Source organism: Pseudophryne corroboree, chromosome 8, assembly GCF_028390025.1.
Source record: "Pseudophryne corroboree isolate aPseCor3 chromosome 8, aPseCor3.hap2, whole genome shotgun sequence".
NCBI lineage: Eukaryota > Metazoa > Chordata > Amphibia > Anura > Myobatrachidae > Pseudophryne > Pseudophryne corroboree.
Window position 1 is genome coordinate 315,904,877 of NC_086451.1, and position 27,327 is coordinate 315,932,203.

Below are 27,327 nucleotides of genomic sequence, written 5' to 3' on the forward strand. Positions count from 1 at the left end.
AGTCCTCCAAGTCCCACGTAGCCACAGGCACCACAATAGGTTGGTTCACATGAAAAGCTGATACCACCTTAAGAAGGAATTGGGAACGAGTCCTCAATTCCGCCCTATCCATATGAAAATCAGATATGGGCTTTTGCATGACAAAAAAAACGCCAATTCTGATACACGCCTGGCCGACGCCAAGGCCAACCGCATGACCACTTTCCACGTGAGGTATTTTAGCTCTACGGATTTAAGTGGCTCAACCGAATGCGACTTCAGGAAATCCAACACCACGTTGAGATCCCACGGTGCCACTAGAGGCACAAACGGGGGCTGAATATGCAGCACTCCCTTAACAAAAGTCTGAACTTCAGGCAGTGAAGCCAGTTCTTTCTGGAAGAAAATGTACAGAGCCGAAATCTGGACCTTAACGTAACCCAATTTTAGGCCCGTAGTCACTCCTGACTGTAGGAAGTGCAGAAATCGACCCAGTTGAAATTCCTCCGTTGGGGCCTTCCTGGCCTCACACCAAGCAACATATTTTTGCCATATGCGGTGATGATATTTTGCGATCACATCTTTCCTAGCCTTAATCAGCGTAGGAATGACTTTCTCCGGAATGCCTTTTTCCTTTAGGGTCGGTGTTCAACCGCCATGCCGTCAAACACAGCCGTGTTAAGTCTTGGAACAGGCAGGGCCCCTGCTACAGCAGGTCCTGTCTGAGCGGCAGAGGCCATGGGTCCTCTGAGATCATTTCTTGAAGTTCTGGGTACCAGGCTCTTCTTGGCCAATCCGGAACCACAAGTATAGTTCTTACGCTTCTCCTTCTTAGTATTCTCAATACCTTGGGTATGAGAGGCAAAGGAAGGAACACATACACCGACTGGTACACCCACGGTGTTACCAGAGTGTCCACAGCTATCGCCTGAGGGTCCCTTGACCTGGCGCAATATCTTTTTAGCTTTTTGTTTAGGCGTGACGCCATCACGTCACCTGTGGCCTTTCTCAACGGTGAACAATCATTTTGAAGACTTCTGGATGAAGTCCCCACTCTCCCGGGTGGAGGTCGTGCCTGCTGAGAAAGTCTGCTTCCCAGTTGTCCACTCCGGGAATGAACACTGCTAACACATGATTTTCCGCCCATCGGAAAATCCTTGTGGCTTCTGCCATCACCATCCTGCTTCTTGTGCCGCCCTGCTGGTTTACATGGGCGACCGCCGTGATGTTGTCTGACTGGATCAGCACCGGCTGGTGTTGAAGCAGGGGTCTAGCCTGACTTAGGGCATTGTGAATGGCCCTTAGTCCCAGAATATTTATGTGTAGGGAAGTCTCCTGACTTGACCATAGTCCTTGGAAGTTTCTTCCCTGTGTGACTGCCCCCCAGCCTCGAAGGCTGGCATCCGTGGTCACCAGGACCCAGTCCTGTATGCCGAATCTGCGGCCCTCTAGAAGATGAGCACTCTGCAGCCACCACAACAGCGACACCCAGGCCCTTGGAGACAGGGTTATCAGCCGATGCATCTGAAGATGCGACCCGGACCTCTTGTCCAACAGATCCCACTGGAAGATCCTTGCCTGGAACCTGCCGAATGGAATTTCTTCGTAAGAAGCTACCATCTTTCCCAGGACTCGCGTGCATTGATGCACCGACACCTGTATTTGTATTAGGAGGTCTCTGACTTGAGATGACAACTCCTTGGCCTTCTCCTCCGGGAGAAACCCTTTTTTCTTTGTTCTGCGTCCAGAACCATACCCAGGAACAGTAGACGCGTCGTAGGAACCAGCTGCGACTTTGGACTATTCAGAATCCAGCCGTGCTGTTGTAGCACTTCCCGAGATAGTGCTACTCCGACGAACAACTGCTCCCTGGACCTCGCCTTTATAAGGAGATCGTCCAAGTACGGGATAATTAAAACTCCCTTTTTTCGAAGGAGTATCATCATTTCGGCCATTACCTTGGTAAATACCCTCGGTGCCGTGGACAGACCAACGGCAACGTCTGGAATTGGTAATGACAGTCCTGTACCACAATTTTGAGGTACTCCTGGTGAGGAGGGTAAATGGGGACATGTCCAGTGATACATGTAATCCCCTTTGTCCAGGCTTGTAAGAACCGCCCTGAGCGATTCCATTTTGAACTTGAACCTTCGTATATAAGTGTTCAAGGATTTCAATTTTAGAATGGGTCTCACCGAACCGCCTGGTTTCGGTACCACAAACATTGTGGAATAGTAACCCCGGCCTTGTTGAAGGAGGGGTACCTTGATTATCACCTGCTGGAAGTACAGCTTGTGAATTGCCGCCAGTACTACCTCTCCTCGAGGGCAGCAGGCAAGGCTGATTTGAGGTAACGGCGAGGGGGAGTCGCCTCGAACTCCAGCTTGTATCCCTGTGATACTACTTGCAGAACCCAGGGATCCACCTGTGAGCGAGCCCACTGGTCGCTGAAGTTCCCGAGACGCGCTCCCACCGTACCTGGCTCCACCTGTGGAGCCCCAGCGTCATGCGGTGGACTCAGATGAAGCGGGGGAAGATTTTTGATCCTGGGAACTGGCTGTCTGGTGCAGCTTTTTCCCTCTTCCCTTGTCTCTGTGCAGAAAGGAAGCGCCTTTGACCCGCTCGCTTTTCTGAAGCCGAAAGGACTGTACCTGATAATACGGTGCTTTCTTAGGCTGTGAGGAACCTGAGGTAAAAAAATTTCTTCCCAGCTGTTGCTGTGGATACGAGGTCCCAGAGACCATCCCCAAACAATTCCTCACCCTCATAAGGCAGAATCTCCATGTGCCTTTTAAAGTCAGCATCACCTGTCCACTGCCGGGTCCCTAATACCCTCCTGGCAGAATGGACATTGCATTAACTTTTGGTTGCCAGCCGGCAAATATCCCTCTGTGCATCCCTCATATATAAGACGACGTCTTTAATATGCTCTATGGTTAGCAAAATAGTATCCCTGTATAGGGTTTCAATATTATCTGACAGGGTATCAGACCACGCTGCAGCAGCACTATCCATGCTGAGGCAATTGCAGGTCTCAGTATAGTACCTGAGTGTGTATATACAGACTTCAGGATAGCCTTCTGCTTTTTAACAGCAGGCTCCTTCAAAGTGGCCGTATCCTAAGACGGCAGTGCCACCTTTTTTGACAAACGTGTGAGCGCCTTATCCACCCTAGGGGATATCTCCCAACGTGACCTATCCTCTGGCGGGAAAGGGTACGCCATCAGTAACTTTTTAGAAATTACCAGTTTCTTATCGGGGGAACCCACGCTTCATTCACTCATCTGATCGGGGAACAAAACACTGGCTGCTTTTTCTCCAAAAACATAAAACCCCTTTTTTGTGGTATTTGGGTTAATGTCAGAAATGTGTAACACAATTTTCATTGCCGAGTGCAACGGATGTTCCTAGTGGATTGTGTATATGTCTCAACCTCGTCGACACTGGAGTCAGACTCCGTGTCGACATCTGTATCTGCCATCTGAGGTAGCGGGCGTTTTTGAGCCCCTTGTTTTTGATGGCCTTTGAGACGTCTGGGTAGGCGCGGGCTGATTAGCCGGCTGTCCCATAGCTGTTACGTCATCCAGCCCTTTACATAAGGAGTTGACACTGTCGGTTAATACCTTCCACTTATCCATCCACTCTGGTGTCGGCCCCACAGGGGGCGACATCACATTTATCGGCATCTGCTCCGCCTCCACGTATCCTCAAACATGTCGACACAGCCGTACCGACACACTGCAAACACACAGGGAATGCTCTGACTGAGGACAGGATCCCACAAAGTCCTTTGGGGAGACAGAGAGAGAGTATGCCAGCACACACCAGAGCGCTATATAATGCAGGGATTAACACTATAACGGAGTGATTTTTCCCCCAATAGCTGCTTGTATACACAATATTGCGCCTAAATTTGGTGCCCCCCCTCTCTTTTTAACCCTTTGAGCCTGAAAACTACAGGGGAGAGCCTGGGGAGCTGTCTTCCAGCTGCACTGTGAAGAAAAAATGGCGCCAGTGTGCTGAGGGAGATAGCCCCGCCCCTTTTTCGACAGACTTTTCTCCCGCTTTTTTTATGGATTCTGGCAGGGGTATTTATCACATATATAGCCTCTGGGACTATATATTGTGATTTTTTGCCAGCCAAGGTATTCATATTGCTGCTCAGGGCGCCCCCCCCCCAGCGCCCTGCACCCATCAGTGACCGGAGTGTGAGGTGTGCATGAGGAGTAATGGCGCACAGCTGCAGTGCTGTGCGCTACCTTGTTGAAGACCGAAGTCTTCTGCCGCCGATTTCCAGGACCATCTTCATGCTTCTGGCTCTGTAAGGGGGACGGCGGCGCGGCTCCGGGGCCGAACGATTGAGGTCGGGTCCTGTGTTCGATCCCTCTGGAGCTAATGGTGTCCAGTAGCCTAAGAAGCCCAAACTATCTCCAGTCAGGTAGGTTCGCTTTTTCTCCCCTTAGTCCCTCGTAGCAGTGAGTCTGTTGCCAGCAGATCTCACTGAAAATAAAAAACCTAAAATATACTTTCTTTTCTAGGAGCTCAGGAGAGCCCCTAGTGTGCATCCAGCTCAGCCGGGCACAAGATTCTAACTGAGGTCTGGAGGAGGGTCATAGTGGTAGGAGCCAGTGCACACCAGGTAGTCCTAAAGCTTTCTTTAGTTGTGCCCAGTCTCCTGCGGAGCCGCTATTCCCCATGGTCCTTACGGAGTTCCCAGCATCCACTAGGATGTCAGAGAAAATAAGATTTTACTTACCGATAAATCTATTTCTCGTAGTCCGTAGTGGATGCTGGGGACTCCGTCAGGACCATGGGGATTAGCGGCTCCGCAGGAGACAGGGCACAAAAATAAAGCTTTAAGATCAGGTGGTGTGCACTGGCTCCTCCCCCTATGACCCTCCTCCAAGCCTCAGTTAGGATACTGTGCCCGGACGAGCGTACACAATAAGGAAGGATTTTGAATCCCGGGTAAGACTCATACCAGCCACACCAATCACACCGTACAACTTGTGATCTGAACCCAGTTAACAGTATGACAACGTAGGAGCCTCTGAACAGACGGCTCACAACAATAACAACCCGATTTCTTTGTAACAATAACTATGTACAAGTATTGCAGACAATCCGCACTTGGGATGGGCGCCCAGCATCCACTACGGACTACGAGAAATAGATTTATCGGTAAGTAAAATCTTATTTTCTCTAACGTCCTAGTGGATGCTGGGGACGCCGTCAGGACCATGGGGATTATACCAAAGCTCCCAAACGGGCGGGAGAGTGCGGATGACTCTGCAGCACCGAATGAGAGAACTCCAGGTCCTCTTTAGCCAGGGTATCAAATTTGTAGAATTTTACAAACGTGTTCTCCCCCGACCACGTAGCTGCTCGGCAGAGTTGTAATGCCGAGACCCCTCGGGCAGCCGCCCAGGATGAGCCCACCTTCCTTGTGGAATGGGCCTTGACAGATTTAGGCTGTGGCAGGCCTGCCACAGAATGTGCAAGCTGAATTGTGCTACAAATCCAACGAGCAATCGTCTGCTTAGAAGCAGGAGCACCCAGCTTGTTGGGTGCATACAGTATAAACAGCGAGTCAGATTTTCTGACTCCAGCCGTCCTTGAAATATATATTTTCAATGCCCTGACAACGTCCAGCAACTTGGAATCCTCCAAATCGCTAGTAGCCGCAGGCACCACAATAGGCTGGTTCAGGTGAAACGCTGACACCACCTTAGGCAGAAAATGAGGACGCGTCCGCAGTTCTGCCCTGTCCGAATGGAAAATCAGATATGGGCTTTTATACGATAAAGCCGCCAATTCTGACACTCTCCTGGCTGAAGCCAGGGCCAGTAGCATGGTTACTTTCCATGTAAGATATTTCAAATCCGCCGATTTGAGTGGCTCAAACCAATGGGATTTGAGAAAATCCAAAACTACATTAAGGTCCCACGGAGCCACTGGGGGCACAACCGGGGGCTGTATATGTAGTACTCCTTTTACAAAAGTCTGGACTTCAGGAACTGAAGCCAATTCTTTCTGGAAGAAAATCGACAGGGCCGAAATTTGAACCTTAATGGACCCCAACTTGAGGCCCATAGACAATCCTGTTTGCAGGAAATGTAGGAATCGACCCAATTGAAATTCCTCCGTGGGGGCCTTCCTGGCCTCACACCACGCAACATATTTTCTCCAAATGCGGTGATAATGTTGTGCAGTCACCTCCTTCCTGGCTTTTACCAGTGTAGGAATGACCTCTTCCGGAATGCCTTTTTCCCTTAGAATTCGGCGTTCAACCGCCATGCCGTCAAACGCAGCCGCGGTAAGTCTTGGAATAGACACGGTCCCTGCTGAAGCAGGTCCCGTCTTAGAGGTAGAGGCCACGGATCTTCCGTGAGCATCTCCTGAAGTTCCGGGTACCAAGTTCTTCTTGGCCAATCCGGAGCCACGAGTATCGTTCTTACTCCCCTTTGCCGTATAATTCTCAGTACTTTTGGTATGAGAGGCAGAGGAGGAAACACATACACTGACTGGAACACCCACGGCGTTACCAGAGCGTCCACAGCTATTGCCTGAGGGTCTCTTGACCTGGCGCAATACCTGTCCAGTTTTTTGTTGAGGCGAGACGCCATCATGTCCACCTTTGGTTTTTCCCAACGGTTCACAATCATGTGGAAGACTTCTGGATGAAGTCCCCACTCTCCCGGGTGTAGATCGTGTCTGCTGAGGAAGTCTGCTTCCCAGTTGTCCACTCCCGGAATGAACACTGCTGACAGTGCTATCACATGATCTTCCGCCCAGCGAAGAATCCTTGCAGCTTCTGCCATTGCTCTCCTGCTTCTTGTGCCGCCCTGTCTGTTTACGTGGGCGACTGCCGTGATGTTGTCCGACTGGATCAACACCGGCTGACCCTGAAGCAGGGGTTTTGCCAGGCTTAGAGCATTGTAAATCGCTCTTAGCTCCAGTATATTTATGTGAAGAGACATCTCCAGGTTTGACCATACTCCCTGGAAGTTTCTTCCCTGTGTGACTGCTCCCCAGCCTCTCAGACTGGCATCCGTGGTCACCAGGACCCAGTCCTGTATGCCGAATCTGCGGCCCTCTAACAGATGAGCACTCTGCAACCACCACAGAAGAGACACCCTTGTCCGTGGCGACAAGGTTATCCGCTGATGCATCTGCAGATGCGATCCGGACCATTTGTCCAGCAGATCCCACTGAAAAGTTCGTGCGTGGAATCTGTCGAATGGAATCGCTTCGTAAGAAGCCACCATCTTTCCCAGGACTCTTGTGCATTGATGCACAGACACTTTCCCTGGTTTTAGGAGGTTCCTGACAAGTTCGGATAACTCCTTGGCTTTCTCCTCCGGAAGAAACACCTTTTTCTGAACCGTGTCCAGAATCATTCCCAGGAACAGCAGACGTGTCGTCGGGGTCAATTGAGATTTTGGAAAATTCAGAATCCACCCGTGCTGTTGCAGCACTATTTGGGTTAGTGCTACTACGTCCCCCAGCTGTTCCCTGGACCTTGCCCTTATCAGGAGATCGTCCAAGTAAGGGATAATTAATACGCCTTTTCTTCGTAGAAGAAACATCATTTCGGCCATTACCTTGGTAAAGACCCGAGGTGCCGTGGACAATCCAAACGGCAGCGCCTGAAACTGATGACAGTTTTGCACCACGAACCCGAGGTACCCTTGATGTGAAGGGCAAATTGGGACATGCAGGTAAGCATCCTTGATGTCCAGGGACACCATAAAGTCCCCTTCTTCCAGATTCGCTATCACTGCTCTGAGTGACTCCATCTTGAACTTGAATTTTTGTATGTACAGGTTCAAAGATTTCAGATTTAGAATAGGTCTTACCGAGCCGTCCGGCTTCGGTACCACAAATAGTGTGGAATAATACCCCTTTCCCTGATGTAGGAGGGGTACCTTGACTATCACCTGCTGAGAATACAGCTTGTGAATGGCTTCCAATACCGTCGCCCTGTCTGAGGGAGACGTTGGCAGAGCAGACTTTAGGAACCGGCGAGGGGGAGACTTCTCGAATTCCAACCTGTAACCCTGAGATATTATCTGCAGGATCCAGGGGTCCACCTGTGAGTGAGCCCACTGTGCGCTGAAATTCTTGAGTCGACCCCCCACCGCCCCTGAGTCCGCTTGTAAAGCCCCAACGTCATGCTGAGGGCTTTGCAGAAGCCGGGGGGGGGCTTCTGCTCCTGGGAAGAAGTTGCTTGGTGCACTCTCTTACCCTTTCCTTTGCCTCGGGGCAAATATGACTGTCCTTTCGCCCGCTTGTTCCTATAGGAACGAAAGGACTGCGGCTGAAAAGACGGTGTCTTTTTCTGTTGGGAGGGACCTGAGGTAAAAAGGTGGATTTCCCGGCTGTTGCCGTGGCCACCAAATCCGATAGACCGACCCCAAATAATTCCTCCCCCTTATACGGCAATACTTCCATATGCCGTTTGGAATCCGCATCACCTGACCATTGTCGCGTCCATAAACTTCTTCTGGCAGATATGGACATCGCACTTACTCTCGATGCCAGAGTGCAAATATCCCTCTGTGCATCTCGCATATATAGAAATGCATCCTTTAAATGCTCTATAGTCAGTAAAATACTGTCCCTATCCAGGGTATCAATATTTTCAGTCAGGGAATCCGACCAAACCACCCCAGCACTGCACATCCATGCAGAGGCGATGGCTGGTCGCAGTATAACACCAGTATGAGTGTATATACTTTTCAGGGTAGTTTCCAGGTCCTATCTGCTGGATCCTTGAGGGCGGCCGTTTCAGGAGACGGTAACGCCACTTGTTTTGATAAGCGTGTGAGCGCCTTATCCACCCTAGGGGGTGTTTCCCAGCGCGCCCTAACCTCTGGCGGGAAAGGATATAATGCCAATAACTTCTTTGAAATTAGCAGTTTTCTATCGGGGTTAACCCACGCTTCATCACACACTTCATTCAATTCGTCTGATTCAGGAAAAACTACAGGTAGTTTTTTTAGACCCCACATAATACCCCTTTTTGTGGTACATGCAGTATCAGAGATATGTAAAGCCTCCTTCATTGCCGTGATCATATAACGTGTGGCCCTACTGGAAAATATGTTTGTTTCTTCACCGTCGACACTAGATTCGGTGTCCGTGTCTGGGTCTGTGTCGACCGACTGAGGTAAAGGGCGTTTTACAGCCCCTGACGGTGTCTGAGACGCCTGTACAGGTACTAACTGGTTTTCCGGCCGTCTCATGTCGTCAACTGATTTTTGTAATGTGCTGACATTATCACGTAATTCCATAAATAAAGCCATCCATTCCGGTGTCGACTCCCTAGAGAGTGACATCACCATTACCGGCAATTGCTCCGCCTCCACACCAACCTCGTCCTCATACATGTCGACACACACGTACCGACACACAGCAGACACACAGGGAATGCGCTTATCGAAGACAGGACCCCACTAGCCCTTTGGGGAGACAGAGGGAGAGTTTGCCAGCACACACCCAAACGCTATAAATATATAGGAACAACCCTATAGAAGTGTTGTCTCCCTTATAGCAGCTTAATATATATCAAAAACGCCAAAAAAAGTGCCCCCCCCTCTCTTTTTTACCCTGTTTCTGTAGTGCAGTGCAGGGGAGAGTCCTGGGAGCCTTCCTCGCAGCGGAGCTGAGCAGGAAAATGGCGCTGTGTGCTGAGGAGATAGGCCCCGCCCCCTATTTCGGCGGGCTCTTCTCCGGAGTTTGTGAGACCTGGCAGGGGTTAAATACATCCATATAGCCCCAAGGGCTATATGTGATGTATTTTTTAGCCAGAACAAGGTATTCTCATTGCTGCCCAGGGCGCCCCCTGCAGCGCCCTGCACCCTCCGTGACCGCTGGTGTGAAGTGTGTGACAACAATGGCGCACAGCTGCAGTGCTGTGCGCTACCTCATGAAGACTGAAAAGTCTTCTGCCGCCGGTTTCTGGACCTCTTCGCTTTTCGGCATCTGTAAGGGGGTCGGCGGCGCGGCTCCGGGACCGGACTCCATGGCTGGGCCTGTGTTCGATCCCTCTGGAGCTAATGGTGTCCAGTAGCCTAAGAAGCCAATCCATCCTGCACGCAGGTGAGTTCACTTCTTCTCCCCTAAGTACCTCGTTGCAGTGAGCCTGTTGCCAGCAGGACTCACTGAAAAAAAAAAACCTAAAAACTTTTTCTAAGCAGCTCTTTAGGAGAGCCACCTAGATTGCACCCTGCTCGGACGGGCACAAAAACCTAACTAAGGCTTGGAGGAGGGTCATAGGGGGAGGAGCCAGTGCACACCACCTGATCCTAAAGCTTTATTTTTGTGCCCTGTCTCCTGCGGAGCCGCTAATCCCCATGGTCCTGACGGAGTCCCCAGCATCCACTAGGACGTTAGAGAAATAGGATTTTAATTACCTACCGGTAAATCCTTTTCTCGTAGTCCATAAGGGATCTTGGAGAACAAGTACGATGGGGTATAGACAGGGTCCAAAGGAGCCGGTGCACTTTACATTTCTTCAACTGGGTGTGATGGCTCCTCCCCTCTATGCCCCTTCCCACAGGTACTTATAGGTAAAAGTGCTTGAAAGAAAAAGGACATACTTGAGAGAAGGAACATAACGAGTGGTGAGATTCACACACCAGCACACCAATAACAAAAAATGACCAGCAACAGCTGGTAACAAAACAGCAACAGCTGAACAGGTAACCATATAAAAAGACAACCTGCAGAAAAGTCAACGCACTGAAGCAGGGCACCCAATATCCCTTATGGACTACGAGAAAAGGACTACCCGGTAGGTAATTAAAATCCTATTTTCTTTAGCATCCATAAGGGATATTGGGGAATTAGTACGATGGGGACGTTCCAATGCTTCCAGAACGGGCGGCAATGTCCAAAGACGTCTGCAGCACCGCCTGCCCAAACTGGGTATCCTCTTTGGCCAGGGAATCAAACCTGTACAAATTCACAAAGGTGTTGTTCCCCGACCAGGTAGCAGCTTGGCATAGTTGCAAGGCCGAGACTCCACAAGCAGCCGCCCAGGAAGACCCCACCGATCCTGTAGAGTAGGCCTTCAGAGACTGTGGAACAGGTAAGGCTGCAGACACATAGGCCTGTTGGATAGTAAGCCCAAGCCAACGAGCAATGAACTGCTTTGAAGCAAGGCAACCCTTTTTCTGCGCATCATATAGCACGAACTAGGAATCAGTCTTTCTGATCCGAGCCGTTCTCTTGACATAGATCTTCAAGGGTCACCTAATGCCTCCGGAGGAGCATAAGTGCCAGAACTAACTACAATAGACTGATTCAAGTGGAATGCAGAGACGACCTTCGTCAGGAACTGCTGCCTAGTCTTGATCTCCGCGTTCTGTCCTTGTAAAAGACCAAGTAGTGACTTTTACACGATAAGGCCACCAATTCTGAGACACACCTAGCAGAAGCCAGGGCCAATACAGAGGTACTTGTCTCCTACCGTCATCAGAGGTTTAAACCAGGAGGACTGTAGAAATTCCAACACTACATTCAAATCCCAGGGTGCCGTGGGCGACACAAAAGAAGGTTGTATGTGAAGTAACCCTTGCAAGAAGGTCTGAACTTCTGGCAACACTGCCAATTGCTTCTGGAAGAAAATTGAGAGAGCTGAAATCTGGACCTTAATGGAACCCAGACATACGCCCTTATCCACCTCAACCTGCAGGAAATGGAGGAAACGTCCCTGTTGAACGCACGTATCCGCCTGCGGAGTTCCCTCGCACCAAGAGACATATCTTCTCCAGATATGATGATAGTGTTTTGACGTCACAGGTTTCCTGGCCTAACCATGGTAGCAATAACCTTTTAGGAAAGGCCCTTGTGAGCTGGATGTTCTGCTCAACCTCCATGCCGTCAAACAAAGTCGGCGTAAGTCCGGGAGACGAACAGTCCTTGTTGAAGAAGATCTCTTCTCCATGACAGAAGATCTGCGTACCACGCCCTCCGAGGCCAATACGGGGCAATCAGAATTGCCTGGACTCCTTGATTCCGGATTAACTTTAGCACCCTTGGGAGCAATGGAATCGGAGGAAACAGGTAGACCAGCCGGTAAGGCCAAGGGGACGTCAGTGCATCTACTGCCCTCGCCTGAGGGTCCCTGGTTCGTGAGCAATACCAACGAAGCTTCTTGTTGAGTCGAGAAGCCATCATGTCTATTTGTGGGCAGCCCCACCGGTCGATGATCTGCTTAAACACCTGATGGAGCCCCCCCACTCCCCCGGATGGAGATAGTGAAAACTCAGGAAGTGCGCTTCTCAGTTGTCTACTCCTGGAATGAAGATTGCGGACACTGCTCTTGCATTTCTTTCAGCCCAGAGGAGTATTTTGGACATCTCTCGCATGCAGGTCTTGCTTTTTGTCCCTCCTTGCCGATTGATGTACGCCACTGCAGTGGCGTTGTCCGACTGAACTTGGATCGCGTGTCCCTGAGCAGAGGAGAGGCCTGAATCAGAGCATTGTAGATTGCCTAAAGTTCCAGAATGTTGATCGGAAGTAGGGCATTGTGGGCTGACCACCTGCCCTGGAACTGAGCCCCATGGGTGACAGCTCCCCATCCTCAGACTCGCATCTGTCGTGAGGATCCAATCCTGAATCCCGAAACTTCGACCTTCCAGTAAGTTGGAGGACTGCAGCCACCACAGGAGGGAAATCTTCCCCAACAATCTTATGCAAAGATGGATGGATATTCAAGTAGGCCGGAGAACCATTCGGACCATCTCCTGAAATGTTCTCGCTTTGTCCTCTGGGAGGAACACTTTCTGGGCCACAGTATCCAGCAACATTCACATGAACAGGAGCCGCTGAGTTGGCTCCAGGTGGGACTTCTGTAAATTGAGTATCCACCCATGGTGTGACAGAAGTTGGATAGCGCGGTCTATATGGAGCAAAAAAAGCTCCTCGGATCACGCTTTTATCAAGAGATCGTCCAGATAAGTGACAACATTGACCCCCTGAACCCGGAGTTGGAACATTATCTCCGCCATCACCTTCGTGAACACCCTCGGAACTGTGGACAGGCCGAAGGGTAGCGCCTGGAACTGGTAGTGATCGTTCAGTAGGGCAAACATCAGGTAAGCCTGGTGAGGTGGCCAAATCGGGATATGGAGATAGGCGTCCTTTATATACAGGGAGACCATGAACTCCCGTTCTTCCAAGCCCGCAATCACTGCTTGCAAGGATTCCATCTTGAACTTGAAAATCTTTAGGTAAGGGTTCAAGGATTTTAGATTCAAAATGGGCCTTACCGAACCGCCCGGTTTCGGTACCACGAACAGGTTGTAGTAGTAACCCTTTCCCTGTTGTTGCAGTGGCACTGGAACAATGACTTGGGACTGGACTAATTTTAGGATGGCCTGTTGCAGCATAACACGCGTATCCTCCAAAGCTGGTAAGCTTGATATGAAAAATCGTTGGGGAGGAGCACCGTCGAACTCCAGCTTGTAGCCGTGAGAAATTAGATCCTTTACCCAGATATCCTGGCAAGAGCTTTCCCAGATGCGGCTGAAGTGACGCAGCCGAGCTACCACCTCAAGATCCCCTCGGGGTGGGCGGGCACTGTCATGCTGAGGCCTTAGTGGAAGCTGAACTGGTGCTCTCCTATGAACCTGCGATTGCTGGTTTTCTTGTCTTACCGCTGGTGCTTCTAGCTGCATTGAAGGCACTTCTGGCCCTAGATATGAATCCGTTATACCAAAAGGACTGGGTCGACGGCTCCAGGTAGGAACGTCTAGCAAGGCGGGGCCCCAGAGGGGAGAAACGTGGATTTCCCCGCAGTAACCTTAGAAATACACGTATCCAATTCCACCCCGAAGCGCCAATCCCCTGAAAAAGGGAGAGACTACACTGCGCTTGATTCTGCATCTGCTATCCATACCACAAAGCTCTGCGCGCCGACACTGCCATAGCAGTGGTTCTGGCATTCACATTGCCTATCTCCTTGAGAGAGTCACACAGGACGCGTGTAGTGTCCTGAATGTGTTTTAGGAGAGCCACTGAAGTGACCAGGGACATATCTCCTGAGAGGCCCTCATATGAATGGCATGAGTCATCCAGCAACTCGCTATGACCGGTCTTTGTGATATACCAGCCGCTGTGTAGATAGAAAAATAGAGACTACACTGAAGTCTATGCCCAGGGTCCTTTATGGTAAAGGAGCCCGGAGCTGGCAACACTGCCTTTTTAGATATGCGAGAGACTGATACGTCAACAGCCAGGGGTTCTTCACAGATTTTCCTGCCTTCAGAAGCAAATGGGAAAGTGTGCAAACACAGTCTTGACACTTGGTATTTTTTATCTGGATTTTTCCAGGCTAACAAACAGGTCATCTAACTCTGCAGAATCAGTGAAAGTGACACTGAGTTTATTCCGTGTTAAGAAAAATTACTGCTGTGCCACAGCGTCCTCTAGAGGGCGTATTAACATGTCCCGTGTAGCTAGAATGAGGGGTTCAATACCCTGTGTAGAAGGGGAATCCCTAGTAACAGGATCCAGTTCCTCCCCCTACTCCTGTGTCTCCTCATCAGAGTCTGAGTGTAAAGCCGGTAACCCACGCTTTTGTGGTCCTGATCTAGCCTGCTGCAGTTGTTGAGGTTTTTTAGTATTAGTAGTGAGCTGAGATGACATATCTGACATGGATTTTATGGCACCTAGCCAGGAAGGCTCTTGACCCTCCCCACCAGCTCCCTCACCGAGCTGTGAGGACTGGCTGCACTGTTCACATGATATGGAACCACATATAGAGGGAGAGAATCTGGTGTGACATACACTGCGTAACTGGCGCTTTATCATGTTTACAGTAAACACATACACATATACACACAGACAAGGAATACAATAGCAAGCCTGTCCTTACTGTATGTGTGGGGGAGACAGAGAAAAGGGAACTGCACACCCAAGCTAAACAGCCCCAGTGAGGCTGCAAGCTGTTATAGCATGGTGTAACACTGGAGTATTAGTCCTTTTCAGGACACAGATGGTGTACAATAGCAGCTCTCCCCCTTTGCTACACCCCTGTACCAGTTTTCCTGCGTATACTGAGTGTCTGGAGGAGCTGCGTGTGCCTGCTGCTGCAGCTGTAAGCAGAGGAGGCGCAAAAACACAGCTGGTCCCGCTCTGAGGAAGCTCCACCCCCTGTAATGGCGCAGGAGCTTCAGTGATATTTATACTGGCAAAGTCTCCATATAAGTGTAAAACATCACAGCAAGTGTTAGTTTTCACTACCGCTGCCAGTGTAAACAGGGGGGGCTATAGCGGGTACCCCTCCAGGAGGGTCCCGCATGCTGCCCCTGCATTTCTGCCGCACCAAGAACCGGGGGGGGCCCTAGTTTGTACTCACCACTGTCGTTACCTTCAAGCAATGTTAGGGTTGTGCGGCGTGCAGGGTCTGTACAGCAACCTCTCAGGACAGTGGTCCTGCAGCGGGGAAGCAGCTCCGACACCTTAGAGAGGCCGCTGACCATCCCCCCACAACTCCCACGGTGCAGGTATGCTGTTGCCCAAACAGCATACCGGAAATAATAAAGTTTTAAAAGAAACTGAAGAAAACTCTCTGGAGCTCCAGAGTGTGCATCCTCTCCTGAGGGCACTTTTTTTCTAAACTGCCTGTGGGAGGGGACATAGAGGGGAGGAGCCAGCACACCAAGCTGAAATTTAAAGTGCACCGGCTCCTTTGGACCCCATCTATAGCCCATTGTACTAATTCTCCAATATCCCTCAAGGATGCTACAGAAATATAGGCTGAATATTGAGTACACCCTGCATAAAAGGTTTGTATGTCTGGCAACATTGCCACCCTAAGCTGAAAGAGGACAGAAAGGGCTGAAACCTGTACTTAAAAATCAATGAAAGGTGGAGACCCAAATCAAAGCAGGTCTTCCAGACCCTATAGTAATTGCAAGCTTAAGTGGGGTTCTAATGACCACAGTCGAAAACCTCTTAGCTCTCAGGATAAAGGTCTCAAAAGCCACCCTGTCACAGCAAGACGGACCAGATACAGGTGGAGGCACAGACATGAGAAAGAAGATTCGATTCGAGAGACACCATGGAGTAGAGACCCAGAAGGTCAGCGTACCAAACGCTACACAGTCAATCAATCTGGAACGATGAAAATCAGAATTACGCTCTCCAACTTCAACTTGTGGAGAATCTGCAGAATCATTGAGACTGGAGGAAAAACTGTAAATGAGCCGAAAGGTCAACTGAACCGCGAGGGCGACAAACAGAAAAGCTTCCGGATAACTTGTGCAAAAGCAGTACCTGGGCAGCTTGTAGTTGTGTCAAGAGAGCATTATGTCGATGTCCAGATGACCCCAGCAATGGTCCAGTAACAGAAAGACTTCCGGGTTGAGAGCCCACTCACCCGCGTGAACGTCCTAGCGAATGCAGACCACTGACAGAGCTGGAAGGAAACATCCTGCCCACTGAAGGACCCTTCGCACCGTCTTCATGGATCCTTGTCATGATGGTGCTGGCTTGATGGTTTATGTAAGTGACAGTGGTTGTGTCGTCTGATTGGACATGTACTTGTGCAGGAGAAGAAGCTTTTGCCCGACCGAGAGCTCTGCAGACTGCCCGTATCTCCAGGATGTTGATTGGGAGGAGGCTCTGCTAACCCATCCACTGCCCTGAAAGGTCTGATGCCAAGTCACCGCCACCCATCTTCAAAAACCGATGTCTGTGGTGAGCAGGACCCAGTCCTGAATCCATAAGGGGAGACCCATGTTAAATTGGGACTGGTGCATCCACCACATGAGGGAGTGACAGACTTCCTGAGAAAGAATAATTGTGTGACTTTAGATGCAGTTGGGACTTATTCCACCTGGTGAGAATCTGCAAGCTATAGGTCTGAAATTGGGCATACTCCACCATCTTGAAAGTGGAGACTTATGTGCAGTGGACCTGCATGCAAACATGGATGGACAATCGGCACCGCCCCAAGAAGGCATGAATCTTGCCCTGCAAGAATTGCAACTTTTAGTTAAGTTAAGGTAGATTTCCACCAACTGATGGCCTACCAGTAAGACTGGAGAAGATGAGGCAGAGATAGTCCTGAAGAAATCCTGAGACTCGGCCTTGAGAAGTAGGTCATCCAGATATGGTAGCATGACTCCCCTGCGCCTGAGGGTTGCCGCCACGTCTTTCATGAAAACACAAGGAGCTGTGAAAAGACCAAATGGCATACTGGAATTGGAAGTGTTCCTCCCATATCACATACCTGAGCTGATTATTGTCCCGGATCATTTCATGCAAGTAAGCAACCTGGATACCCAAAGAAGTCATGAAATCCCCCAGTTCCAGAGACAAAATTATGGAATGAAAGGGCTTCGGAAGCAGAAAGTCTGTACTTGTTGAGCTACTTCAGGTTAACGATAGGGCGGTACAAGCGGTCCAGCTTCTGAACCATAAACAGGTTGGCGCAGAAACCTCAGCCTCTCTGAGAAGGAGGAAAGGGGGGAGGGGGGAACCAGGATAAGAACCTGGGAAGCCAAAAGACCATAAGGACTCCTGTAGAGCTTCTGCTTTTCTGTGAAAAAGAATTGGCCTATAGGTCACTGCTTGAAGGCATCTGTAGGCGACATCTTAGAATCTTATAAAAACAGAAGGCGGCCTCCCACACTGGAGGGTACCAGGTGGAGGCCCGCCTCTTCACATGGCAGGCTTCACTGCTGGCTTAGTAGGAGGACAAAGAGTGGACCAGGCCTATCTATGTCTGGACTTCGAGTTCTTAGTTGAGGTTCTGGAGAAGGACTGACCCTTGGCTTAGAACCTGCAGATGAAAGGAGTGAAAAGTTGAACTCTGTTACCAAGGTACTGCAGAAGATAGGAAAGCGGTCTTGGAATCTGCTAACGTAGCCACAATTTTGTTGAGCTCCAGTCAGAACATAACATCACCCGGGAAGGGGTGATCTCCAACGCCTTTTTGGGAGTCCACATCAGCGCAGCAAGTAGGGAGCCAGAGAGCACTACTAGTCGCAGCAGACAATGCAGATATCTTAGAAGAGAGAATATTCACATCAAGAGCAGCCTTACCAAGATATGTACCATCATCCCGATATTGTCAACTACATACAATTACATTCAGTGTTTACCATAATGAAAACCATCCTCCTGGGTATCTGCGCAGTGTACTTAGGTCTTATCCACCAAAGCAAACGCCATAGCCGGACATACGACTGATCAAGCGTTAGGACAGATCGACTGAAGAATATTTTCCAGCTTCCTATCTGCGGTATCCTTAAGGGATGCCGTTTTGGGAATAGGAAGGGTAATGAACTTAACCAAACCGATAATGTGAACATCTACAGAAGGTGGAGCATCCCATTTAGCCCTGTCAGCAGCTGGGAGGGGATAAAAAAATATTATAGATGTGTTTCGATACTAAGAAATGCTTGTTGGAACTCCTCCGCTAGGAGATACACCAGCTGAGCAAAGGAAGGAAATACAGCATCCTCCTCCTCCTTGCATTTCAAAAAATGGCCTCTGACTCAGAGGATGAGTCAAATTCTTTAAATCAAAAGAACAGACTTAACTGCCCTCATTAAAGCCTCAATATCCACCTGGTGTAGTGAATCATCTGGTACCAAGGAAGTCTCCCCATCAGATGTGAGAAACACTATCCTCATAATCCATCGAAACATCAGACTCCGGATCATTACCAGAATGCAGGGGTGAAAAGCTTTCTAGTGGCTCTGCACTTAGAAGGGTTCAAATCAAAAGCCTGTGCCAGACATTGCAGACAGAGAAAATCTGGACATACGGCATCTCTGCTGCAGCAGTCTGAGAATCCCCTTGGGTAGAAAGAACCCTGGCCACCTGACCCCCACCTGCAGGAAGACCAGAAAAAGAGGGGAAGGGGGGTGGGGGGGGGGGAAGCTGGAAGCTGCAAGAAGAAAGATCAATACATTTCTTGTGGGTGCACAACACAGCAGTGCCACACTCCCTGGGTGCTTTGGCTGAGTGACCCTTGGAAAACATGATAAGGAAAAAAAAATGTAACTCTAAAAGTAAACGTACACTACAGAAACCCTGCAGAAAAAATAAATACATAGATATGTATAGAAACTGTGCAAATAAAATACTCCTATACGCTTATAAACAAGTACACAGAAAAACATTCAATGCTGTTAGAAGAAATGGGCAATACTGTAAAGTGCTTAACAACCAAACCCCAACAGGGGAGAAAGGAGCTAACAGTATAACCTGACTTGTGTCAGGGAGTCAGGAGCCCGCACTTCTCTCTCAGATAGCTGAGGCGGCCAGTGTGTAAAATGCCCACCTTGCGTCCCTGTTTGGGAGGAGAGAGAAGAAAAAGCTTTTTGGTGTGTAGTATGGAGCAGGGGATGCACAAAAGAATATTGGGGGGGGGGGGGGGGGGGGGGATTAGTTTCTGGGGAAAGCTTTCCATCCCCCAGAGAAAATAGCTGCTATTTAGAAAAAGTACCCCATATCCAGCACATACCCTCATTTCTAGTGGAGGTGCTGGGAAGACCTGGCCCCCACCCACTAGCAGAGTCGGTGGCACAGAGCACGACTCGCCACCTTAACTGCTCCACAAGGTGCTTCTTCTGTTGGAAAAAATAGGAATTTAATACCTACCGATAATTCCTCTTCTCCTAGTCCGTAGTGGATACTGGGGTCTTGTACTTTAGTATCATGAGGTATAGATCAGGTCCACTGGAGTCTGGCACTTTAAAAACTTTTAGTGTGTACATGTGTGCGCTGGTTCCTCCCTTCTATGCCCCTTCTATCAGACTCAGTCTGGTAAACTGTGCCCGAGGAGACGGACATAATCTGAGAGAAGAACAAAACAGCGGTGAGGCAATAAGCCAACAAGAGAACCATAAACGAAAGGAGAGCATTAACCAGAAAAGAGGATAGCAACACCAACCTAACGAGGATAGCACAGCTATACCAACAAAAGAGGACCACAACATCGGTCCAACCAAAAACTTACACAGGTAAGCAGGAACGAAGCACTCAGACGGGCGCCCAGTATCCACTATGGACTAGGAGAAAATGAATTACCGGTAGGTATTAAATTCCTATTTTTTCTTACATCCTAGTGGATACTGGGGACTTAAACTTTAGTACCATGGAGAAATCCCAAAGCTCCCAAATGGGCGGGAGAGTGCCGAGACCCCTGTAAAACCGCCTGACCAAACTGAAGGTCATCCTTGTCCAAGGTATTGAACCTATAGAATTTAACAAACGTGTTCGAACCAGACCAAGTTGCAGCTCAGCACAATTGTAGGGCTGAGACACCCGGGCAACCACCCAGGAGGACCCCACCGACCTCGTTGAGTGGGCCTGAATAGACGTTGGCAAGGGCAGAGCAGCCGAAGTATAGGCCTGTTGAATGGTCAACCTGAGCCAACAAACAATAGATTGCTTAGAAGCTGGCCGACCAATCTTGGAGGCATTATAAAAGGACAAAAAGCGAGTCAGATTTCCGATGACGTGCCGTACTTTTGACATAAATCTTCAGAGACCTGACTACATCCAAGGACTCAGGGCCTACAGAAGCTTAAGACAACACTGGAACCACAATAGGCTGGTTCACATGAAAGGCAGACACCACTTTAGGCAAAATCTGAGGACGGGTCCGAAGTTCCGCTCTGTCTTCATGAAAAATCAAGTAAGGGCTTTTACAGGATAAGGCCCCTAATTCTGAGACACGTCTGGCAGACGCCAATGCCAATAACATCACCGTCTTCCAGGTGAGATATTTCCACTCCACCCTATGTAGGGGTTCGAATCAATCTGATTCGAGAAAGGACAGAACCACATTGAGATCCCATGGAGCCGTGGGAGGAAAAAAGGGTGGTTGCATGTGAGGAACTCCCTTCTAGAAAGTCTGTACTTCTGGTAACAGGGCAAGTTGTTTCTGTAAGAAAATAGAGAGCGCCGAAATCTGGACTTTAATGGAGTCTAGATGTAGGACCATATCTACTCCCGCTTGTAGGAAAAGCAGAAAAATTACCAAGTTTAAACTCCACAGGAGAAACTTCTACTTTCACACCAGGAAACGTTTTCCAGATATGATGATAGTGTTTTGACGTAACCATCTTCCTGGCCTGGACCATGGTGGAAATAACCTGTGAGGGGAGACTTTTCTTTGCTAAAATTTCCCTCTCAACTTCCAAGCCGTCAAACATAGCCGCTATAAGTCTGGATAGACGAACGGACCTTGCTGAAGAAGATCTTCCTGGAGTGGCAGAGGCCAGGGATCCTCCAGAGACATGGTCAGGAAGTCCGAGTACCACACCCGTTGAGGCCAATCTGGGGAAATTAGAATTGCCTGTGCGCTTTCCCTTCTTAGTCTTTTGAGAACCCTTGGGATTACCGGTAGCAGAGGGAACGGGTACACAAATTGGTACATCCACGGTGTCGTCAGCGCGTCCACTGCTACAGGCTGCGGATCCCTCGTTCTAACAGTAATGGCATAGCTTCTTGTTGAGTAGAGAAGCCATCAGATCTATCTGTGGACAGACCCACAGGTGAATTAACTGTTGAAACACCTTGGGATGTAGGCCCCATTCCCCCGGATGGAGGTCATGCCTACTGAGGAAGTCCGCTTCCCAGTAGTCTACTCCCGGAATGAATATGGCGGAGATGGCCATTGCGTTCGCCTATGCCAAGGAGGATTTTCAAAGCCTCTCGCACCACCGTTCTGCTTCTTGTTCCCCCTTGTCTGTTGATGTACGCCACTGTCGTGGCGTTGTCCGGCTGAACCTGGATCGCCTGATCCTTCAGGAGAGGAGAAGCCTGCAGAAGAGCATTGTATACTGCCCTGAGATCCAGGATGTTTATTGATAGGGCAGATTCCGGTCATGACCAAATCCCATGGAACTGGGCCCCTTGGGTCACAGCCCCCCAACACCGGAGGCTGGCATCCGTTGTCAGTAAAATCCACGGGTGGACTTTGAAACTCCTGCCCTCCACCAGGTGAGGAACCTGTATCCACCATAAGAGAGAAATCCGGGATTGCGGGGACAACGTCACTTCCCAATGCATGTGAAGGCGAGACCCTGACCATTTGTCCAGCAGATCCAGCCTAAATGGTTCGGCATAATATCTGCCATATTGGATTGCCTCGTAAGCAGCCACCATTTTGACCAGTAATCGGATGCAAAGATGTATGGAAACCTTGCGAGGACTGAGCACCGAGCGAACCATAGCCTGGATAGTCAAGGCTTTGTCCCTCGGGAGAAACACCTTTTAAGACCAGGCATCCAGTATCATTCCCAGGAACTGAAGACGTTGGGTCAGTTCCAGGTGAGACTTCTGAAAATTTAAGATCCACCCATGATCCGTCAGAAGTCGAGTAGTCAGATCGATGTTGTCCAGCAGACGCTCCCTGGACACAGCCTTTATTTGGAGATCGTCCAAGTAGGGTACTATGTTCACTACCATCAAGCGCAGCTGCAGCATCATCTCCGCCAAGACCTTGGCGAACACCCTCGGAGCCGTGGATAATCCAAAGGGTAAGGCCTGAAACTGGAAATAGTCATTCAATATGGCGAACCTGAGGTAAGCCTGATGAGGGGGCCACATGGGAGTGTAGGTAAGCATCCTTGACATCCAGAGTTACCATGAACACCCTCTCCTCCAGCGCAGACACCACCGCGCGCAGGGATTCCATCTTGAATTTGAATACCCGCAGATACGGGTTTAGAGACTTCAAGTTCAAGATGGGGCGCACCGAATCATCTGGATTCGGTACAACAAAAAGACTGGAGTAAAAACCCCGGTTGTGTAACTGAGGAGGTACAGGCACTACTACCCATGTCTGCAAAAGCTTTTGAATAGCCTCTTGCAAGGTAACTCTTGCTGCGGGTAAAGCTGGTAAGCCAGACTTTGAAAACCTTTGAGGGAGTGTCTGGAATTCCAGCCGGTATCCATGGAAAATGAGGTCCCTCACCCAAGGATCCCGGCAGGACTACACCCACACGTGGGCAAAGTGTTGAAGGCGAGCACCTACCTGAAAGGCGCCTCTCCACTGGGGCCAACTGTCACGTCGAAGGCTTAGCGGCAGGAGATCCGGTGGTCTGGTCCAGGGAGACGGCAGGTGCAAGTTTACAGGACTTACCACGAGATCCTCTGGAGGTGGTGGAGGCCCCTCGGCCCCTGCCTCTGAACCTTGCCACATGAAAGGACTGCAAGGAGGGTCCGGTGTAAGAACGTCTAGCAGGCAGAGCCGTAGCCTGGGAGATCCATTTATTTAATTCATCTCCAAACAAGGCATCACCTGTAAAGGGAAGATTTTCTACACCCTTTTTGGAGTCAGCGTCAGCTGAGCACTGATGTAACCACAGAGCCCTACGCACCAAACAGCCATAGCAGTAGTGCGGCCATTTATCTTTCACAACTCCTTAATAGCTTTGCTCATAAAGTTTGCAGCATCCTGTATATGTTGCAGCAGAGTAATGACCTTAGCCCAGGGTAGAAAGGCTAAACCTTCAACAACAGTGTCAGACCACCTGACTACCACCTGAGAAATCCACCCACAAACTATTGTGGGGAGCTGTGCCGCGCCAGCTGGCGTATAAATTGCCTAGTGTAGTCTCAATCTTACGGTCAGCCGGCTCCTTGAGGGGTACAGCCCCTGGTACTGGTAGTACTCATTTTTTGGACTGTCAGGATACAGACGTATCGACTGATGGGGTTTTTTCCCATATCTTCCTGTCATCAGCAGGGAGGGAAAAAGTAGTTAAAAACCTCTGAGGGATCTTACATTTTTTTTTATCAGGGTTTAACCAAGCCTCCTTGGCCAGGGAGTTTAATTCCTTAGACACAGGAAAAGTTGCTGAGGTCTTTGGTCTAACATTAAAAATATAATTCCTCAACTGGTTCCGCCTCCTGATCTGGTATGTGGAGGACAACTCAAATAGCAAAGATGAGAGCCTCCATTCCAGTGGAGAGAGAGCTGTCCTCATCCATATTATCATCATCCACAGCCGGCTGATCAGCGTCAGAATCAGACTGTAATACCTGAGGCAGTGAGCGTTTATGGGATACCACTAGAGGGGGCTGATGAGCCTTCTTGGCATCTGCAGCCTTAGCCACACAATCAATAGATTGTCTTAGCACCTGTCGCTCTTTTAGCAGCCACCAATTCTGAATTTACATTCAGAATCATGCTTTTGAAGCCATCTAGTCAGGTGCCTGTGAACTGTGTCCCTGTGGTGACAAAGAACATTGTTCACACATGAGTGACCCTGCTGAAGAGGGGGTTATGTTACAAGCAGTACACATAACCATGTCCACAGACATTTCAGACAACCGTAATACTGCTTAGACAACTGACTAACACCTACACACAGACCCTAGAGAGCCCCTGGAGTGACACTGAGGAGCGGACACCAGCACACAGAAACACAGCAGCACAAAGTGTGAAAGTATGTGTATGACCTGATAGGAGTGCAGCGGCACTACTGCTGGCGTGCTGCCCCTTTAAATGACCCCCTGGTACCAGTTTACAGTCTGTAGCAGCGTGGGTCCCTGGAGGAGCAGCGTTCATGCAGCCTGATGATCCGCAGCAGCAGGAAATGGCTCCTTCCCACCTCTGTTCCCGCTCCGGGAAGTCCTGCCCCCTGTAATGGCGTGCAGTCCCTGACAGTGATTTTATACTGGCAATGTTAAAAAAAAAAAAAAAAACCCCACACATTATACATCCCTATACAGTCCACACAAAGCCTTAAGACAGTGAGCACTGCGAGGCTTGTATCCCAGAGCCAGATTGTCCGCGGCGGGCAGAGCAGCTCCGGGCCCTTGACCGCCGCGCGACTTGCCGCTAACACTGCACCGGAGACCCGCTAACCGGAACCCCGGTGTAGCACTCACCGCACCTGGATCTTCGGCATCTGTTAGAGGGTGGCGGCTAGCTGCCGGCGTGGGCACACACACTAACGGAATGTAATCAGCAACTCAGGAGCTCAGTGTCCTGTCAGATGGGATTACGAACCATTAACCCTCAGGAGGTTGGTTCGGTCCCCCCTCTAAGTCCCAACCAGAACTACCTGAAAATAATAAACATAAAAGAAAAAAAGAAAAATCTCTGGAGCTCCAGAGAAGTGCACCCGGCTCCCCGGGTCACATTTTTCTAAACTGAGTCTGATAGGAGGGGCATAGAGGGGAGGAGCCAGCACACACTAAAAGTTTTTAAAGTGCCAGGCTCCAGTGGACCCGATCTATACCCCATGGTACTAAAGTACAAGACTCCAGTATCCACTAGGACGTAAGAGAAATAAGATTAACTGTTTGTAGACCAGTTTACACTGCTCCACTATATCCAGCATGATCCCCTGCGTTCCCCATGGATGAAAGAAAGACAAGCATTTTCAAACATTAGACATAGGCTTTTATTAACTGAACTTTAAAGCTTATACTGTAAGATGGATGGTTGTTCTTTTTTGTGCCTTTGATAAATGTTAGGTGTTCCTAAAGATAAAAACTAACAAATAATGCAATGTGATCATTTAGACTTCAAAATCTCTAGAGCAGCTGCCATTGTCAAAGTTACGTATGCAGACCTTTAGATTGTACTGTAGTGCATAAAATGTTAGCACTTCAAATAACCAGATAAACTTAATAATTTAATCATTAAAAGAAACCGTTCCATTGCTATGGTTTACCTGTTACAACACAAGCGCAGTACACTAGTTAAAACGGTTATAAAGGGGATCGACACAGAAAAAGCTGATTTGGTCTCCTCACACCACTAAAAGACACTTCAGAGACTAAAACTAACAGAGCCTATGGAACAAAACAGAGGGCACCTGGCTGGATATGGGCCAGAGAATGTGCTACGGACTGGTTCAGTCACATGCAATAGGCTTTAGAGACAAATCTCTATGCGGCTCTAAAGTGCTAATGTGTGTGCTATTCAGATAAAAAATAATTTAATGGTGCATTTTACAACAACAAAGTAGATAAGGCTAAATAAATGAATACTTGAGTATTTATGAACCTTAGAAATACTAACTGCAAACAGAACCAAGTCTAAAAATTCCAATTCAGCAGATCCGGATCAGTAGATCTAGGACAAAATTTTAGCAATTTACTATTGCAATGCTAAGGTGAGGCACACTTTTTTTTTTTTTTTTTACTATAGTGGTACTTCAGTACAAACCATGGCAGTGCGTCAAGTAATATTTGAGCATCATAACATAGAAAAAAAACATACCATGTTTACTGGTTACTTATCATTGGCAAAATTTAAGAATTTGCAGAATCTCATTCGGTTGGCGCATGCAAAACATGGTACAGTTGGGTGCAATATAATTCTTATTATGACATGCTCAATGATATAAGAATAACTTTTGGCTATTCAATCTTAATTTCAATACAGATGCTCCTCACTTACCAACCTACCTGTTGATCAACTGCTTGGACCTCCGACCAGCTGAAAACGACAGCGCAGCATCTCAGCGTCGTGGAGGAAGTACAGTATACAGCACAGATTCTCAGCAGCCCGGCTGCTTACAGACTGTACAGGGATGCAGCTACTCGCTTATCGGCCGATTCGTTTGACGACCTACTGTAGTCGTAGGAATGTTACTCGGCCGTTAAGTGAGGAGCATCTGTATACTATAACCAATATATTCCACAGAAAAAGAAAACAAACTGAATAGTACTGAAAAAAAAACACAATTTCCATAGACAACAATAAGTACATCAAAAGAGAAAAAACTTCTGGACCATAAAAATGTCAACTCAACATATAAACATTGAGAAGTTACCTTTAAATAGTTTAGATGGTAGTCCAGTAGAACTGTTGCATTAGTAATGCTGTCCTTCGTGCCAACAAATACAAACGGAACCATTCCCTAAAAATATATGGTTACAATTTCAATACAAGAAGACTGCAGATACAGAATGAAAAATGCTGTATTGTAAAATTGACAGACATTTAGATACTTGTGGTAGTTATCAAAGGAGTTAGACCATAACGATCGTCAGGAAAGACTGAACAAACCTAAAAACCCCATACACCTCACAAGCCACTGTAGCAAGGTTTTAACTCCAAGCTCCCTAGATGACTTTGTATCTGTTTTGCACTGCAATGTGCATGACCTCTATCTCCAATTACAAGCTCATATAAACAGAGGAGGTGAACAACTGTTTTACATTTGTTACATTCGTTTTTTCGATAGCAGACGCTATGGATTTATCTTTCTGTTTGTAAAAACATAGTGAGATACTGCATGTGAAAAAAAGTAAGACCATTAAAGGATTGCTACTGTAACAGTTCATAGACAAATCAGCAATAACGGATCCTAAAAATGTAGAGACTTAAAGAGCTGCAAGAAAGCA

The 27,327-nt window shown here is 48.7% G+C and overlaps 1 protein-coding gene across 1 annotated transcript in view; it reads right to left on the bottom strand.

The window, feature by feature from the left end:
* The window catches only part of FMR1 (fragile X messenger ribonucleoprotein 1), a 264,048-nt gene that overhangs the window by 76,282 nt on the left and 160,439 nt on the right, over positions 1 to 27,327 (bottom strand). The window contains 1 exon segment of the mRNA XM_063937403.1: positions 26,754 to 26,840. Within this exon segment, the coding sequence (XP_063793473.1) occupies positions 26,754 to 26,840 (87 nt within the window).